Source organism: Phaseolus vulgaris, chromosome 4 (assembly GCF_000499845.2).
Source record: "Phaseolus vulgaris cultivar G19833 chromosome 4, P. vulgaris v2.0, whole genome shotgun sequence".
NCBI lineage: Eukaryota > Viridiplantae > Streptophyta > Magnoliopsida > Fabales > Fabaceae > Phaseolus > Phaseolus vulgaris.
Window position 1 is genome coordinate 28,347,948 of NC_023756.2, and position 18,242 is coordinate 28,366,189.

The following is an 18,242-nucleotide window of genomic DNA, read 5'->3' on the forward strand; positions in this document are numbered from 1 at the left end:
CTAGGTTAACTCCTCCTAAATCCTAATTTGCAGAATTTAAACAAAGGTTCATAAGGTTATGCTATTTACACCACAAATAAGACTAAGCTAAACTTTGTTGGGCCTTCTTGGATGTCACCCTTCTAGGATGTCAAATCTCTTAGACGCTCCTTGTGTGGCCTAGACGCTTCTTGTGGGTGCCCTCTATGCAAGGTTGGTCCTAGACACTCTCTTGGTTGCCTTTCATGCAAGGTTGGTCTTAGACGCTCTTTTGGGTGTTGGGGCCTCTTCCATCATCTGTTGTGAAAAGAATTTACAGCTCCATTCAACCTTCCATTTTTAGCCAACTGTGTTGAACATGAGGTTGAACATGTGAGCTTTGATGTTTCAAATCCATGATGAAGCTTGAAGTTGTGCAGCTCTTTGTTTTGGGTTTAGTCTAGGGTGTTTAGAATCTTTGTAAGATCTTTCCTAGTCCCTTGCACAAAGTTTACTCAATCTGTTTTGTCAAAGAAAAGTGTTTTTCTAAGAAAAGAGAAAAACAATCGGTTGAATTATCAAAATAATCGGTTGTTTGTCACTTGGCTTGTTTAAAGGTTTTAAAATTGTTTTTGACTTGGTTATGTAACTGCCTAACTGATTCAACCGGTTAAAACAACTTTTCAACCGGTTGATTGTAACATTTCATAATAACTTTTTGAAAACCTGTTAATCTATTTTGGATGTGAATCAAAACTGTTTTGGCAATAAATGTTGCCTTGAACGACTAGTTTGTGTGCTATAAATATAGCTTTTCTTTCAAAACAAAATACACAAGTTTTACATCAAACAAAGTGAGATTGAGATTGATTTGAAAGAAGTTTTTTCAAAAGTTTTACAAGATTGTTGTTTAGCTGTGCACTAGTACAAGGTCTAATTCATAGGAGTTTCCTGGTTTCTGTTATCTCAAGTGTTTTCTATTCCTTTCATGATTCTTGTAATTGTACTTTTATAAACTTGTAAGTGTGTGTGAAATCCTGCAAAGTCAGAGGGTGTTCTGACTTGAGGTGTGTGGTTGCAAAGAGGGTGAGTGGGTCTTGTGGTTTTCAAGGTCACCTCTTTGTGGTTGTGTTGTTGTAAACTGTGAGTGATTACTAGGGGAACCCAGTGGTTGTTCTGGGAATTGGATGTAGCTCAAGGTTGAGTGAACCAGTATAAAATTGGTTGTGTAAATCTCTCTCTCTCTCTCACTCCTTATAACTGTTTGTTTTAATTCTACTTTTGTTGTTACTATAAACAACCGGTTAAAACGTATTTTCAACCGATTGAAATTCTGCAAACAGATTCTTAATCATTGTTTGATTGCTTTCCTTAATTGCTTTTATTTGTGATTCCTTGATTGCATTGTGTTAAAGTTTCATTCCTAATCAATCTTTGCAAAAATCTTTGATAAACAATTCACCCCTCTTGTTTAAGACATTAATTCTTACCAACTGCATCTATATATATTATATTTAATTCGTAATTTAAAATACTATATTTTTTTTAAAGATCTTCTCTTGAATCTATAATAAAGTATATAATTTTGTGAGGGTATTACAAAATATACAACTAACAAAGAACACCAAAATCATAAGATTTCAATAAATTTCAAATAAATAATAACTTAAAAATAAGAATAATTAAATTTAAAATATACTACTTTGAGTCCTATAATAATAATGAACAAATAGGAGCATTTTTTTTTCTCCTGCCAAATATATAAACATTTTTAATTGTATAATTCTTAAATTTTTAGTGAGGCAGCCATTTCCAGCCCAGCCGAACGAATAGGATCCAGAGTAGCCCGCATTGCAAGCTCATCATTAGTTAATGAGAATTGTGAACATATACTCATTTATTGTGAAAGTATTTATTAGTTCATTAATTATATAAGTCATTTTTGTCTGTTGAAAAAAATTATTGAATTATAAAATAGTATCATTAAATATAACTAGGGCTTAAGATATTTAATTTTGTGATTATCTTTGAAGTAAAAATTAAATTTATAACATTGTTATTAATTTAAAATAAATAAATTTAATTACTTTGATTAGTCTTCATAAATTAGATATTTGTTCTTACATAATATTTAATTTTATGATTACATTTGAAGTAAAATTTAAATTTATAACATTGTTATTAATTCAAAATGAATAAATTTAATTACTTTGATTAGTCTTCATAAATTAGATATTTGTTTCTTACATAATATTTAATTTTATGATTACTTAGAAGTAAAATTTAAATTTATAACATTATTATTAATTAAAATCAATCACTTTAATTACTTTGACAAATATTCATAAATTAAATAGTTGTTTCTTATATATATATATATATATATATTAAGATAATATTAGTTTTTGGATAGATTGAATATCTATGAAAAAATATTGATAAATAATTTGGATATATTTTATTAAATGGATAAGAATAAATCATTTTTTTACTTAATATTTTAATAGACCAAAATAAACTAATAGTTTAATTTTATCCTGTTTATTAAAATTTGAATTATAATTTATCCAATTTATTTCCTTTATCACCTATTTGGTTAAATAATTGAAAATGATTTTGTTTATTATAAACTAGTAGAAAAAGACCGTGTCTTTATATATTAAAAATATATTAATAATAGTAGTTATTCATTACATGACAGTTAATTTTAATAAGTCATTTTTCCTTTTTAATTTTAAAATACAATTAAAATTAAAATAGAAATATTAAATATGTATTTTTTTGTATATATTGTTATAAATTATAATTCTTTTTTTTAATTTCAAAATATTGTTCAAAATAAAATAAAAATATAAAATAGATTCATAAAAATAGAAATCCTTATTATAATATAATAAGTTTTATAATTCTAAAATATAATTAAGAGTAAAATTGAAATATAAATAATTACATCAAAATGTTAAATATTCATTATATATTAAACACATTAGAAAAATTATAAAACACTCTTTTTACATTTCAATTAAAAAAATCCTCTTCATTTTATATTATTATCATACAAAATACATTAAAAAAAACTAAAGAATGACACACTTTTCGCATTCAAATTAAAAAGCTTTCTCTTTTATTGCTTAAACCTAAATACTTAAAGTCTATGGTTAACATTAGTCTTAGTTATTGATATGATAAACAAATATTTCTAATTACTGTGTTATTGTAATTCTCATAAAAAATTATATTTAAAAACAATCTAATTCAAGATAAACTTAAAAGTAAAAACAATAATTTCCAGAAAAAACTAAATACATCATACCATAAATAATCTTTTTTAACTGGAACAAACCAATTTTTACCTATGGTCCATGTACAAATGGAAGTAATTTTAAACGTAAATTTCTACAAAAAATAAATAAATCAACATACAAGAACAAAAGTAAAAGAAAAATAAAAAAGCTAGTTCAAATAAAAAACAGTAAACTAAATTATCAACCCCAAGAGTCAAAGAGAAGTCACTGTAATCAATAATCACATGTAGTATAATATAATATATATCGATATATATTATAATGATAATAATAATAAGAAGAAGAATTTATTATTATTATTATTATTATATAGGAATATTAAAGATATTGTGAAAGCATAATAAAAACGAGAGGTGTGGGACCCACAAAAGTCACACGCTCTTTGACCCCAAAACGGAGGGGTTTTGCCTCATGTCGCTTTCCGCGATATAGCGCGAAGGCGTTTTGACTGGATTCGGGCAGCGGGCAGCACCGTTCGGGCAGTCTCACTCACTCATTTCTCACACTCACCACGCTTCACTCAAATACACTCACCACGCTTCACCATAAATAAATACACAGAGAGAAAACAGAAATCAATTAAAAATTAAAAATAAAGTGTGCTCTTTCATAAGCAAAGAGAGAAAAAGTTAAAAGCAAAGTTTATTATTTTTGTTTTTTTGGAAAAAGAAGAAGAATGTGGGAAAATGTTATGATTTTGGGTTTTGATTTTTTGGGAGGTGGTTTTTGAAAAGGTTGGTTTTGATGGGATCGGGTTCTGGGTGTGCTGATGGTTGGTAATGGTGGTTACTTGCATGTGAGATTTTTTGGGGGTTAGGGTTTTATGGCATTTTGGGTTGTTGGTGTTTTGTGATGGTGTGTTGGGGGGTGAGCTACCATTTGGATCTGAGGTTTGTTCTGGTGACTTAGTTTTTGATGGAGAGAGAGTTGTGGGGTTTTGTTTTCTTCTGGTGGGTGTTCTTAGTTCACCCATTGTGCTTGGTTTCTGCTAACATGGAAGGTTTGTATTTTTTTTTTGGGAGTGTTGAAGCTCTTTTTACTTTGTGGCTCATTTACTGAGGAGTTTAAGCTTTGGTTGTGTTTGAGTTAGATAACTGGGTTGAACTTTTGGTTGGTGTTTCATTGTTTGTGTTATGCTTTTTGTCTAGTGGTTGTGCAATGTTAAGTGCTGGAATGGTTTTGATGGGATCATAGTTTGTTTTGGGTACAAACGTCCTGAGAGATATTTTATCTACTGTTTTTGTCCCAATAGCCTTATGGGTTTTGTGTTAAAGAACATTTGATGACAATGCATTTCCTCTGTGTATCCACAAGATTCTATTAAAATCCCTTAGTAAGGAATATAAACGAAGTGTTGAGTGATCACTCATAGGGAATATGAACAGTGTTCATTATTGTCCCTCAATTGTTTGTACTTGTTTGTCTAATAGGGACCTGATTCTAATGTTCTGATTCACATACTTCAACTACTGCTGAACTTTTTTTTTCTTTTATTTATTTTTTTCTCTCTCAGTTTGTGTGTGTTGGGGGGTGGGGGGTGTATTGCTCAATCCAATCAAAAAGGGTGTTGTTTTGTTAGATGCAGTGTCTAGCAAATATTTTTGGAGTTGATAATCTTTAAAGCACCTGATCTTTTGTCCTTGTATTATGAAACAGGTGACGCCTTACATAACCTGAGGACAAATTTACAGGATCCTAACAATGTTTTGCAAAGTTGGGACCCTACATTGGTGAATCCATGCACGTGGTTTCATGTAACATGCAACAACGACAATAGTGTCATTAGAGTGTAAGCTGTTTGCCCCCTGATATCTGTAGCATTTATGTTTGTTCTGTATTTTTACAGCCTGATTTCATCCTTTTTTAACGTGTTTTTATTTCCTATGCTAATATCAGTGATCTGGGAAATGCTGCTTTGTCTGGTCAACTTGTTCCACAGCTTGGCCAGCTCAAAAACTTACAGTATTTGTATGTTATACTCTCATCCTTTGGTGTTTCAATATTTTAGTTCTCCTTTTATAATATTTTTATGAACTTGGTTAATGGATGACCATATTTTGTTTCCTTTTTTGTGAATATTTTATTTGCCAGTTTAATTTTCTATTTCAATACTATCATAGGAAAGGTTTTCCAATAATGTAGAGCAAAAGAGTATAGTATTTAAGACTGTCGTCATGGGCAATGTTTGTAATCAAATCTCCAATTTTATGGATACATAGTCTATCGTCACTTTTTGAAGATGTCCTATCTATAGCATTTCATTCAGTTTTTTCAATGCAGACTTTAGGTGGTAAGGTTTTATAAGATACTGAACTATATAGGTGCATTTTATTATTGTTATTTAGTTTATTATTCAAAATAATTATAATATTTTCTGTAACTGGTGACTTTATCTAATGCATCTGAGCCCTTAATATTTGTACCATTAAAGATAATATGAAAAGCCTTTGTATTGGTCGTCTGAGTTTGTACAAGTAATGAACTTCTGCCTAGAGAAATCTGGCTCTGAAACCATATTAAGATGATAACTGAGAAAAAAATAGAGAAAAGAAAACTTTGTATTGATTATCATAGTCTGAACAAGAAAATGAGCTTCTGTTTTCGGCTACTATATTAGTCTAGAGAAGCTCATCTAACTGACTAAGTTAGTTATATATATATATCAACCTGACAATGACAGCTATAACTGAGTGATTAAGAGAAATCAATGGCAGTTATAACAAACTAACAGAATACAACTGATTAAGGGAGTTATTTACTCGCACTTTGTAACTGGCCAATAAGAACCTTGGAGTGGGGTAACACTAATTTATATGAGATTCTCTCAGGGGGACCTTTACTCCTTTTTGCTTTTGTGATTGTTTGGTTTTGATTCTGAGCAGAACAATTTGTTTCTTCATACTTTTATGTTAGGAGGGAAGGGGGAATTGAGGGTTATCTTGACTCTTGAGAATGTTCTAGTTTATATTTGTCTATACACTGTTGGCTTTGGATTATTGAGAAACTATCTAAATTGAAAATGGTTTTGGCTAAGGGTGGTTTGACTAGCATTATAATTGTGCATAGGTTCTCTTTGGTTTTGCTATCTATTTGAGTTTGTGAGAGATTCAGCAGTTGCATTTGACTTGGTCAGAAGTTTCTTAAAGAGGTAATCCAAGGCCTCTTGTGTTTTGGGATTGTGTGGATCTTATTCTAAATGTTCTAATATATTTGAAAAAAAGCCTATTAAGAGTTCATCTACAAGAGAAATTTCCCATACTTGTTTGTTCATCTGTTGTATTCCTGAAGAAAACAGAGAATCTGCATTAAATACTTTTTAAATGAAACTTTTAACTTTGAAAGTTGTATAACTCTTAATGAATGATAGCAATAGCCTAGCAGTTAGTGATAAAATTTTAATGAAATTGTTAAAAAGATTTAGCTAGATTCTAATTTACAGAGTATTAATTTGGATATCTGATATGTTCATATTATTTCATGTAATTTTTTTTTTCATAATAGGGAACTTTATAGCAATAACATTAGTGGACCAATTCCAAGCGACCTGGGGAATCTTACTAATTTGGTGAGCTTGGATTTGTATCTAAACTACTTCAGTGGACCTATCCCAGAGTCATTGGGCAAGTTGTCAAAATTGCGTTTCCTGTGAGTATACTTATTGTTGGGATGATTTGTTTTATGTATGTGTGTGTGTGTATATATATATATATATATATATATATATATATATATTGTGGAATTTTTTAAGCATATTTTTTCTGAATTCCATTATCTATCATCAGTATATTTGGTTTGCATTATGATTTATGAATGACTCCCATCAGTGTAAATGAAAAGATGAATATGCTGAAGCGCCTTGGCAATAAATTTTTTTTAGGGGCTATCTATACCACTATGTTCCGCACCTTTTTGTAGCTGACAATTTTATCCTTTAGTAAATAAAAATAATTTCCTTATTTAATGAAATATGTAACTGCACAATGTCTTTTCTCAAAAGTAACTACATAACTTCTCCACTTAAAAATAAGCACCACATAATTTTTTTTTAAGTTTTATTATTTTAATATAATAGATGTGTAGATATACTGGCACTGGGGTGCATGTGTTCTGGCTATTAATAATAATTTAATGTCATACATTGATACTGTTAAGATTTTTACACCGTTAACCAATTAGGAACTATTACAGATATGTCTTTCAAAGTAGAGTTGACAGTTTAAGCCAATGAAAAGTAAAGTAATCATTAATTAAACCAAAGGTGTCATTCTTGGTTCAAAATGCTTACTGAAATGCTAGGTTAAAATTAGATAAGTTAATCGTTCAGGGAGCATTGCATTCCTAATTGTTCCTTCATCCCTCCCAGTACATAACATTTGATTATCGTTAATTAAATCATGTGCACTTGACTCTCCATTTGTGAATACATTTTTTTTTTAATTTTTCTTGCTTGTTTCTTTAAAAATATTTAAAAGGATTAACTTGAATCTGAAAACTATATTACTTGGATGTAAATTGCTATTATTTTTCTCATAGGCTAGAACTGTAAAAGCTCAATAAGGTGCCTTGTGCTTGTTGATCTGTGTCTTGTTTTTTGAACCACTATAGAATATTAGATCTAATACCGTTTTCGTGGTATGTTTGTCTAAGGATAGCCGGCTTAACAACAACAGCCTGACTGGTCCTATTCCCATGTCACTGACTAATGTCACTGCTCTGCAAGTGCTGTGAGCCAATTTCCCTCAACATGTGGTTTATTTATCTTCACAATGTTTTTATGCAAAGCTAATGTTTTGTTCTCAATATTTACTTTGAAATGTAGGGATTTTTCTAATAACCGTCTCTCAGGTGTGGTTCCTGATAATGGCTCCTTCTCACTATTCACTCCCATCAGGTATTTTGCTCAGCTTTGAGATATTCTTGCTTTCAGTGATTCTTCTGACCCGCAAACGTTTCTGAATGGACTGCCCTTCCTGCAGCTTTACCAACAACTTGGATCTATGTGGCCCTGTCACTGGGCACCCATGTCCTGGGTCACCTCCATTTTCTCCTCCTCCTCCTTTTGTACCACCATCCCCAATCTCAGCTCCAGGTAGTCTTTATTGTGCATTTCGAGCTTTAAAATTTAGATAACACTGTTATATACAAATTTGTCATAACTTCTATAGCTGTTGCTCTTAGTTTTTCTTAACCTGAGTTTTAATTTGAAGTCCATGCTATACCCATCATGGTGGCTATTTCAACTTTTTATAACGTGGTTATAATGACTGGCCAATATTCCATGTACTGATTTTTCTATTTTTGGTTTATTGTAATTTAATTATAAGTGTTAACATTTTCTTCATTCCATTGAACGTCAGGGCTTTTATTTTGTCATGCTAGTGAGTTGGTATAGATTTACATAGACTTATTGTTCATTCTCCATTGCTACTGTTTATTGTCTTGTGAAGTTTTGAAGATTAAATTCTTTTATTATCCAGTCACTGGTCAGTCATACATTTTAATAGGTTCAATCCCTATTTATGCTACATGTTTACAGTTATTTTGTGTTCTTGGAAACCTCAATATAAAAGAAGCACTTATTTTTCATGATTTCCTCTGTCTAATTGCAGGAGGAAATAGTGCCACTGGTGCAATAGCTGGAGGAGTAGCTGCAGGTGCTGCTCTGTTATTTGCTGCTCCGGCAATTGCGTTTGCATGGTGGCGTCGAAGGAAACCACAAGAATTTTTCTTTGATGTACCTGGTGAGCTTTCCCTTCTATTCTATTTATTAGTGCATTGGTGGAATATTTGGAGGGAGTTTGACTCCTTACATCTAAATTCAGCTGAAGAAGATCCTGAAGTACATCTTGGGCAGCTTAAGAGGTTCTCACTAAGGGAACTGCAAGTTGCAACAGATACTTTTAGTAATAAGAACATTCTTGGAAGGGGTGGATTTGGTAAGGTGTACAAAGGACGCTTGGCAGATGGTTCACTGGTTGCTGTGAAAAGATTGAAAGAGGAGCGCACGCCTGGTGGGGAGCTTCAGTTTCAGACTGAAGTAGAGATGATCAGCATGGCTGTGCACCGAAATCTCCTCCGTTTACGGGGGTTCTGTATGACAACAACTGAAAGACTACTTGTATATCCTTACATGGCTAATGGAAGTGTTGCCTCATGCTTAAGAGGTATGGCATTTGCTTTTTTCTCCAGTCTTTGGCATAGCAACAAAGTAGAACATGACTTATACCTTACTTTATTTTTGCTTTGTATACTAGTGACTTTGAGTTCAGTTTTTCAGGGCATGGCAACAACTTACATATAATATCAGTTTGACTTTTTAGTTTTTTAACTGTTGTGCACTCTTCTTTCTCGATTACCGTCATTGCCAGTTATTCCTCTCAACTTTCAAATTCTATCAGTCCTTGCTGTTGCTACTGGCAATTAAAGGACATAGATAGTTTTAGTGCTCCAGCTTTGGTATGTCGAAAGAATACTAATAATTAGGGTTTAATTTTGTAGACACATGTGGTTTGCCAAAAGTTTACTTGTCTGTGCTTTCAAAGAGACTTCTAGTTCCAAAGTCCTAAGAGTTATTTCTCTAATATGATGTTAAGAAAAGTCAGGTATAAGGTAAAATTAGTAAAAAAAAACCCACTCTATCTTTAGCTCTCTTTTTTGTTTATTCATGTCTACATCAAAGCACCGAATTTCAGGCCCCATTTTTGGATTAAGTGTTAACTACCACTAACTTCACTAATTGATTTTTTTATCCTTTGGCTTGGAAAATGATTCGGCACTTGATTTTACAATTCCATGTGGAAAGTATGTATGAAATATACACTAAAACTAAAAAAGAGAAATAAAGTACAATCATAAGATAAAGAAACTCAGCCCAATTTATGCAAATTGAGTATGTTCACTACAATGGAAGACCCATGATGTTTAGTAACATTCTATGCTACAGTAAGTTAAATGGACTTGGCTTAAACCACAAGTCAACTGAACTTGTGCCACTAACTGAGTTCTATATTTTATTTATGTCAAACATGAGTCCTCTACATTATCTTTCCCTAATTTGTGTTGTCTCATTATCTTACATTTGCATTATTCTAGAGCGACCGGCACATCAACAACCACTTGATTGGCCAACAAGAAAAAGAATAGCATTGGGATCATCAAGGGGTCTTTCATATTTGCATGATCATTGTGACCCAAAGATTATCCATCGTGATGTAAAAGCTGCAAACATATTGTTGGATGAGGAGTTTGAGGCTGTTGTTGGGGATTTTGGGTTGGCTAAACTGATGGACTACAAGGACACCCATGTTACGACTGCTGTACGAGGCACAATTGGGCACATAGCCCCAGAGTACCTATCTACTGGTAAATCTTCAGAGAAAACTGACGTATTTGGGTATGGTATAATGCTTCTGGAGCTGATCACTGGACAAAGGGCTTTTGACTTAGCTCGTCTTGCAAATGATGATGATGTTATGTTGCTGGATTGGGTATGTTGACTGTAAAAGCCTATCCTTATGTTTGTTAATTACATTTATGTTTACTGTTGAGTTTCATTCATTCAACCCTTAAAAGTGTTTTTTTTCCTTCCTTCATTACTACGGATAAGGGTGGCACAGGAACAGTAATCATGATTCATGCCTGCAGATAGTAGAATGCGGAACATATTTCAATTTTTCCATTTTAATTTTTCCATTTCCCTTGCCACCACTACTAATTTCAATGTTTTTTGTGCTTCTAAATACTTCAACTGTTGTTTTTTTATTGAAAGTGGTATGTATGACATCAAATGTGGCCTGCTGGGTCTTGCAGGAGAAAGCAAGTTCTATCTGATAATACTTTTTGAGTGCAAGCTAAGAAAATTAGTCTAAGATTAATGTTACCAATTCATTAGCTGCTGTCAGTACTGAAAGATAGTTACTACCTTTATAATTTAGCGTGATCTGATTTAGGGAAGAAAAAAATAGGCTATACCTCTAATTGGAAAAGAAGGGAAAATAATAGGCTATACCTCTAATTGGAAAAGAAGGATTAGCATGATGTTGTACATTGACATGTACTTATTCGAACGGTGAGTCATGATCTTCCATGAAACAATCACAACTGTTAAATTATAGTCCATGTTACCTGTGGACAGGAATTTCATAGTTGAGCACCTATTCCTTACGTCTCTAAATGCATACTTTTTTATAGTAATGTCATGTCCAAATCTGACACAGCTGAGTATGTTCTTAGGTTAAAGGACTCTTGAAGGAAAAGAAGCTAGAAATGCTTGTTGACCCTGATCTCCATAACAATTACATAGATGCTGAGGTAGAACAGTTAATTCAGGTTGCACTGCTTTGCACACAAGGTTTCCCTATGGACCGGCCTAAGATGTCGGAAGTGGTGCGAATGCTTGAAGGTGACGGTTTGGCAGAAAGATGGGACGAGTGGCAAAAGGTGGAGGTTCTGCGTCAGGAAGTGGAGCTCGCCCCTCATCCCAGTTCTGATTGGATTGTTGACTCAACTGAAAATCTACATGCAGTTGAGTTATCTGGTCCAAGGTAACTCTGGCACAATAGTAAGTTAAAGGGAGAAAATAGAATTATTTGACATTTTTTCAACTACAGAAGTTTTCTTTACTCTTATTCCTTCCTGTTAAGTCTAGTCCACTGCATTGTATTCATTTATGTTTGTGCATACGGCTTGCTTTCTTGACTTACAAATGTCTATCACCTGCTTCTGCTGCAGTTTGATGAAGTAAAGTTTACTTAGATTAAACAATTGCAGCACAACTCTGTACACTATCTTCATACTTTTCTATATTCTGCAAATTTTACTTCATAATTTTGATGATGATGTTTTGTAAAGTTGTGTGGTAGCAAACTATCCGTGCACCCTCATGAGCAAGGTGTCCAATTTGCATGGATCCTTTGTCTTGACAAGTGCTTACTGTCTTTCAAATTTGGGTTTGTTTGTCATGATTATTGCTTCATCATTACCATGCATCAAGTTTTTCTTGTTTTAAAATGTAATGCTTCATTCATTGTATTTATGTACTTGTTTTTCTGCACCCCTTTTATTTTATTTTGTACTTGCTCAATTCTTTATTTTACCTTGTTATATTATATTTTTATCACTATTTTTAATACTGTGTCCTTGTACTGTACCCTTAATTCTTTTCGTGATTATTGATCAATTATTGTATATTTGCTTCATGTCTATGGCACATTTTTTTATTGAATGATGCTGATTAATGTTGTTGGCAGTGTGTTATGTTTTCTGTTATCATTTGTAGGTTCGTGATTATTTTGATTAGTTATATCTTATCAGTTTCAATTTAATAAGTAAAGGTTTTTTTACTTTATCATGTACTTGAAAATGGTACTTTTAATAATTTGTTATTTGAGTGATTTCTAATTATTTTATAATAAATCTTTATATTTGGTATATCAAAATTATATTTATTATTCCGTCTTTATTTATATGTATGTCAAAATTATATATATTATGTTGAATTTTATGAAATTATAATATTTTCAAAATTATTAAATAAATAATGTATAGAATAGGAGTTTCAATTTTTTAAAACAAAATAGATACAATTCGTAACATATAACATTTATGAACTATAATAATTAAATATATTTTGATTCAAAAGGTAATTAATGTGATGAACAATTAGAAGACTGGTTCATATAAAGGTATAAGAAAATTTTAAAATGTTTTTTTATAATTAAGGACAAAGAACATTTTATCTGGAGTTTTGAAAAGTGAACTAACTTGCTTAGCCGGAATAATTAAGAATCACTAATCAACCTTCTTACTATTTTATCCACCATTAATCAATTTCTTAAAAAATTAAAAAAAAAACTTGTACCTTTTCATGAAACCGTTCTTATATTTTTGGTCACTAGTTTGGTTTCATAAGCTTTATATTGAATATGATTTTTAGAATCAATTAATCTGATTTAAAATATGAATAATAAAAATGAAATAATGTTAAAAAAATTAAATTGACAAATCTTAATTTAAAATTATGAAGCAACTTTTTCATTAGAGTTCTACATTCAAAGTTGCTCAAAATGTCTTACTCGTTTCTCCAGCTAACTCAACTTTAAGAATAAAAAAAGTTATCTATTAAAGCAATAAATATTATTACGTATAATAATTGAATTTAAATTTAAGTTCACTTTAAATTAATATTCATAAGAACCTTTTAACTAATTTACACCCTTTAAAGAAATTTAGTTAAAAATAATAATGGCTCAATAATTTTTATTTATTTATCCTTGTCATATTCTAAAGTTGAGTGAGATTTTGATATATGTAATGATTCGTTTATCAAATTAGATTATAAGAGATCAACTTTATATTATTTATTTTGAATATTTAAGAAGTTTCTTTAGTAAAAACATTTTGATTAAGGATATTTAAGAAGAAAAAAATTAAAGCATCATTTACAAAGATAGAACAATTGTTTTTAGAAGGGTCTCAATAAAGAACAGAATGTATTTTTATTGATAAGAAAACTCTAGTTAAATATACTGAGTAAACACTTAACGCTCATCTTCCATGGACAAAAATGGTCTTCACTATTTTATTTTTTTTTAGATGAAATGAAAAGGGTGATTAAATTATGAAAAATGGTGGCGCTTAATTGTGGAATCTAAAGATATAGAGAAGGGTGAAAAGATTATTTGAATGCTTATGATCCATTACTATTAGTAAGTGATCCCCCTCAGCTTGATGGTGCCTGGTTTATATGACATTGAACAATGCAGGTGAAGTGGTAGTGGTAGTGATGGTAAAATAGGGCAGTGGGCAGTGGTGTTTGACAAACTGTTGAGGGGATACCTTGTTCTATCAACCTATTGGATTTTGCATCAACTTCTGGATACTAAATTGCATCTAGATTAATTAAACATCCCTGAACTAATTCAAACCCAGTATCACAAAACTCAGTCAAATTTGTCCTTTCAGTTGTCAAATTTAAAACCCATAAAGTAAATTTGTAAGAGAATTCAGCTACACTGCAGATCTGCTTCAAGGTAGCAGTTCATCATGACAATTCACCACACTCGTGCCAAAATGGGTATATACAAACTACTCCTATAATTTTGTTAAGCTGGTGGGGGTAAAGACCAATTTCTGACCCAATCTGTCAGAGATGCAACATTTCTACTAATGTCTTCGATATTATCACTCTTCAATGCAATCACTTTCTCCTCCGAGTAACTTTCTTTAGCCTCCTCAAGCAGAACTTGGAAAATTTCACATTCAATGTTGTTTGAAAGCTTTGAATCTTTGTAACCCCTGTTACATATAGGGGGAAAGTTTATTATGAAGCCAATAATAGAGTAGCAAATTCAACGTCCAATAACAGAAACAAGTGTTTTCATACCTCCTACTCAAACGGTCATACAAAATGGTGTTATCAGTTTGAAGTACAACCACACAATCAAACCATCGCTCAGGAAAGAAATCACAGCCATGGTAATCCACAATGTTTCCCCCTTCTTCCATAGCATCCTCAAGTTCATCACAGACCTACAGAAACCATGTGAAATTATAAAACCTATATAAATCAAGCAAGATACACATGATGGCAAGAAACTGTAAATGATGAAGATAGTATTAAAATTGCTTCATGTGATCCAACGTAACATCCAGGCTTTCGTCAAACTAAAGTATTAACGCAATTATTCTAAAGAATAGAAAAGAAAGAAGCTTCCATATTCTTTTGGCAATGAAAAGCCCCTAAAAATCACAACTAAATGTACATAATCAATAATATAAATAAACAACTAAACTCAAGGAAAATTCAGAAGAAAAATTAGATTCAGTTTGTACCACAGGAAGTTCAGCACATTTATGCACTGTAGTAATAATTTCAGGAGTTGTTATCAAGGAGAGAAAGGTATAAAGGACAGCTAAAGGGATTACACATCAGGGGATTCAGAATAAATGGCAAGGATATGTTACTCCAGAACTGGAGTCTATGAACTGTAGGATCTGGAACACTCCTACTTCAGGATGTTACCTTCACTAAAGAGTTGAGTAGAAGAGTCTCAACTTTTCTCAGTACCTTGGACCCCAATCTCGTTAGCAATCTCCAAGAGCTTTTAGAAACTGATCCAGGAATATTGTACCATTAAGTAGCATGAACCTTAGCTAATTGCTCCAATGGAATCATGACGTACAAAGAGATAGTCTCCAATTCAATGTTCAATATATCTTCCACCTCAAGTTTTAACAAGGATCATCATTTAGTTATAATTTAGAATCTATTGACCTACTATCAACACCTCCTCCTTCAAACAAAATGAACTTATAAGAAGAACATTTCAAAATCTTTTAGACTATTCACAATTGAGATGAGTAAAATAAGAGTACCTGCCAATTTAAATCAATGTCGAGTAAACTATTTTCTTAGTTTTGCACTTTACATGTTTCCTTCCTTTAGAGGAGCTAAATAACAAAAGCCTACAGAAATGGTTGAAAATACATAAATTGGCAGCTTACCAAGTCTTCATTAAGAACATAACAATCAAGCTCATCATCCCAGCCATCATGCAAGTTCTTTTCTTTGACTAATTCTCCAATATTGATGTGGCGGAGTTGGGTGGCTTCGGCTAGAGTAGTGCACATGGTTGTCTTTCCAGTCCCTGGTGTTCCAGTCACCAGAATATTTGGATTCTTCCTCTTACCATTTTCTTGCACCATGACTGCAACCTACAGCACCAAGTAAACACTCACTGTTTCACATTGCAAAAGTCCCGGGGCTTTTGATAAATGTTACAAGAAAATATAAATATCATCATCAAAAGGAACTGTTAGGTTTTGGTGCAATTTTGAAAGTGAAACTACACTTATGTACAGGGTTATTTTCAAATTTATTCTTCAATTCAATCTCTAATGTAATACCATTGTCTTTTTTTTCCTTATCTGCGTTAGTTCAGTTTCTGCCTCTCTGCCTGCTAGGGCAAGGCGGCTCACTATGTCTCACCCATTTGGCCTGTTTCAGTTTCTCTTGTCATTTTAAGGGAATTTAAAGTCTACCCACTGAAAACATAAAGGGTGCTAGTTGTGTGTGTTAAGATGAAGATATTTGATTAGCTAAATTATAGATTTTTATAAAATAATGTATAAGATCTTCTTTAATTTAGTCCTAATTTATAGAAGTAGAATACTATAAGAAAAGTGTATCTGTATACAAATAATATGAATCAAAATCATAGAGTAAATTCATTTTCAAATTGGTATCAAAGCCTAACCTAGGAAAGTTTATTGGGTCTATTATAAGAGATGTATTGGAGATCTCACATCAATTAGAGGTAAACCAAATTTATAGTATATAAATGACAGCAAACATCATCTTCCAAGTAGACCTAAACTAACTTTTAATAGTTTGGTCCTTTGAAAGCCTCAAATCTTAAAAAAAATATATAACTCAGTTGATGCTTTGTGCTCTATAGCTTGGCAATAGACTGACAAATAGGCTAAGAAACTAATAGATTAATTCCATGTAACTTCTCATCACCAACACCAATAATTGACAAATAAGACAACCATCCTTAAATTCACATAAAGGAAGTAAAATCAATATACCTGCAAGAACCACTTTGCCCATAACTGTAACTAAACTAAAATGCCCTAAAGGCCCTTGGCACAAGAAAATTGAAAAACAAAAATTGGATCTATACGTAGTTACAGAATTATCTCAATAAACCATACACAGAAATCCCTATTGTACCTACCACAGCCGCATAATACGTATCTATAGCTCTGCAGCACATTATTGAATTTACATTAACTCAACATTTCACAATGAGATTTTTTCACACTATCCGATAAACACCATAACGAACTTAACAGAAATCATTCATTCAAACAGAATTTTGATGCATACAACAATTCGAAAAAATCACAAAAACCGTGGTTCTCAAAAACAATTCTACTCTAGCAAGACGCTTCATGAATCAGTCGTGAATTGTTCGTAAAGTGTGAACGATGATGAACATACGGAAGTGTTAGGGATTGAATCGAAACGACGTCGCAGCGGCAGCTTCCGCTGGGTACTGTGTCTGCTCTGCTAGGTTAGGTTCAGCTTCAGATTTGATGAACAGCGTTCTTGTTCTTACAACTCTTATTCAGAAAATACCCTTCTCAAATTTTAACTAATAAAATATTGAAAATGCTACAAAGTGTCTTTTTGTAAGTTAAAAAAAATTAAAAATGTTAGAATATCTTTGAGAAAATCTTTGTTTTTCCAACTTCAACTGAAAACTTATTTTTATTTGTCCTAACTTATTTTTATTTATCCTATGCAGCACCATTTGAAGTATTGTATCATCTGAATTTGTAGCATGGATTGTAATTTCTGTTGATAATAATATCATAATTGTTGTGGGTGCATAAAAGTTGTTGTATTAGTATCATGAAGAGTTGTAGGCAATTATTAGCAAATGTTGTAATTTTAATCTCACCTCTTCTATATTGATGTTATGAAAATTTATAAAAACTTTGTACACTGCAGAACGCCACTTCCACACTGCAAAACTTTGTCTTTCTTTCTAAGATTTTCAAAATCCTAAATAAATACAAAATCTTATGATTTTTAAACCAAAATTTGATTCAAAATTCTAAATATATCCATATCCTAAAATATTTAATGTCATTCTTGAATAAAAATCTAAAATTAATAAAATTTCTAAGTTTTTATATATGTCCCAAAAAATTTAATGTCATTCTTAAATAAAAATCCAAATTAACTAAATTTTTCCGGCGATGTGCTTCTTACGGCGACTATGTACACTGCAGAACGCCACTTCCACACTGCAAAACTTTGTCTTTCTTTCTAAGATTTTCAAAATCCTAAATAAATACAAAATCTTATGATTTTTAAACCAAAATTTGATTCAAAATTCTAAATATATCCATATCCTAAAATATTTAATGTCATTCTTGAATAAAAATCTAAAATTAATAAAATTTCTA

The 18,242-nt window shown here is 31.7% G+C and overlaps 2 protein-coding genes across 4 annotated transcripts; one reads left to right on the top strand and one right to left on the bottom strand.

The window, feature by feature from the left end:
- The first annotated feature begins 3,736 nt into the window (after positions 1 to 3,736).
- LOC137837505 (somatic embryogenesis receptor kinase 2-like) lies at positions 3,737 to 12,098 on the top strand. Of its 2 annotated transcripts, XM_068646510.1 has the most exons (12): positions 3,925 to 4,263; positions 4,920 to 5,052; positions 5,160 to 5,231; positions 6,330 to 6,411; positions 6,765 to 6,908; positions 7,916 to 7,987; positions 8,083 to 8,154; positions 8,240 to 8,352; positions 8,873 to 9,004; positions 9,086 to 9,427; positions 10,356 to 10,750; positions 11,496 to 12,098. In XM_068646510.1, exons 3-12 carry the CDS (start codon positions 5,171 to 5,173, stop codon positions 11,808 to 11,810), a joined length of 1,728 nt encoding a protein of 575 aa, XP_068502611.1. In that variant the 5' UTR covers positions 3,925 to 4,263; positions 4,920 to 5,052; positions 5,160 to 5,170; the 3' UTR covers positions 11,811 to 12,098. The 2 variants fall into 2 exon arrangements, with proteins under 2 accessions (XP_068502610.1, XP_068502611.1); XM_068646509.1 differs by lacking the exon at positions 6,330 to 6,411 and having other exon boundaries at positions 3,737 to 4,263.
- Positions 12,099 to 14,158: 2,060 nt separating this feature from the next.
- LOC137837506 (adenylate kinase isoenzyme 6 homolog) lies at positions 14,159 to 17,446 on the bottom strand. Of its 2 annotated transcripts, none has more exons than XM_068646511.1 (4): positions 17,269 to 17,446; positions 15,768 to 15,977; positions 14,647 to 14,792; positions 14,159 to 14,558 (listed from the first exon to the last, which is right to left on the bottom strand). In XM_068646511.1, exons 2-4 carry the CDS (start codon positions 15,966 to 15,968, stop codon positions 14,366 to 14,368), a joined length of 540 nt encoding a protein of 179 aa, XP_068502612.1. In that variant the 5' UTR covers positions 15,969 to 15,977; positions 17,269 to 17,446; the 3' UTR covers positions 14,159 to 14,365. The 2 variants fall into 2 exon arrangements, with proteins under 2 accessions (XP_068502612.1, XP_068502614.1); XM_068646513.1 differs by having other exon boundaries at positions 15,768 to 15,970; positions 17,269 to 17,400.
- Between the last annotated feature and the right edge of the window lie 796 nt (positions 17,447 to 18,242).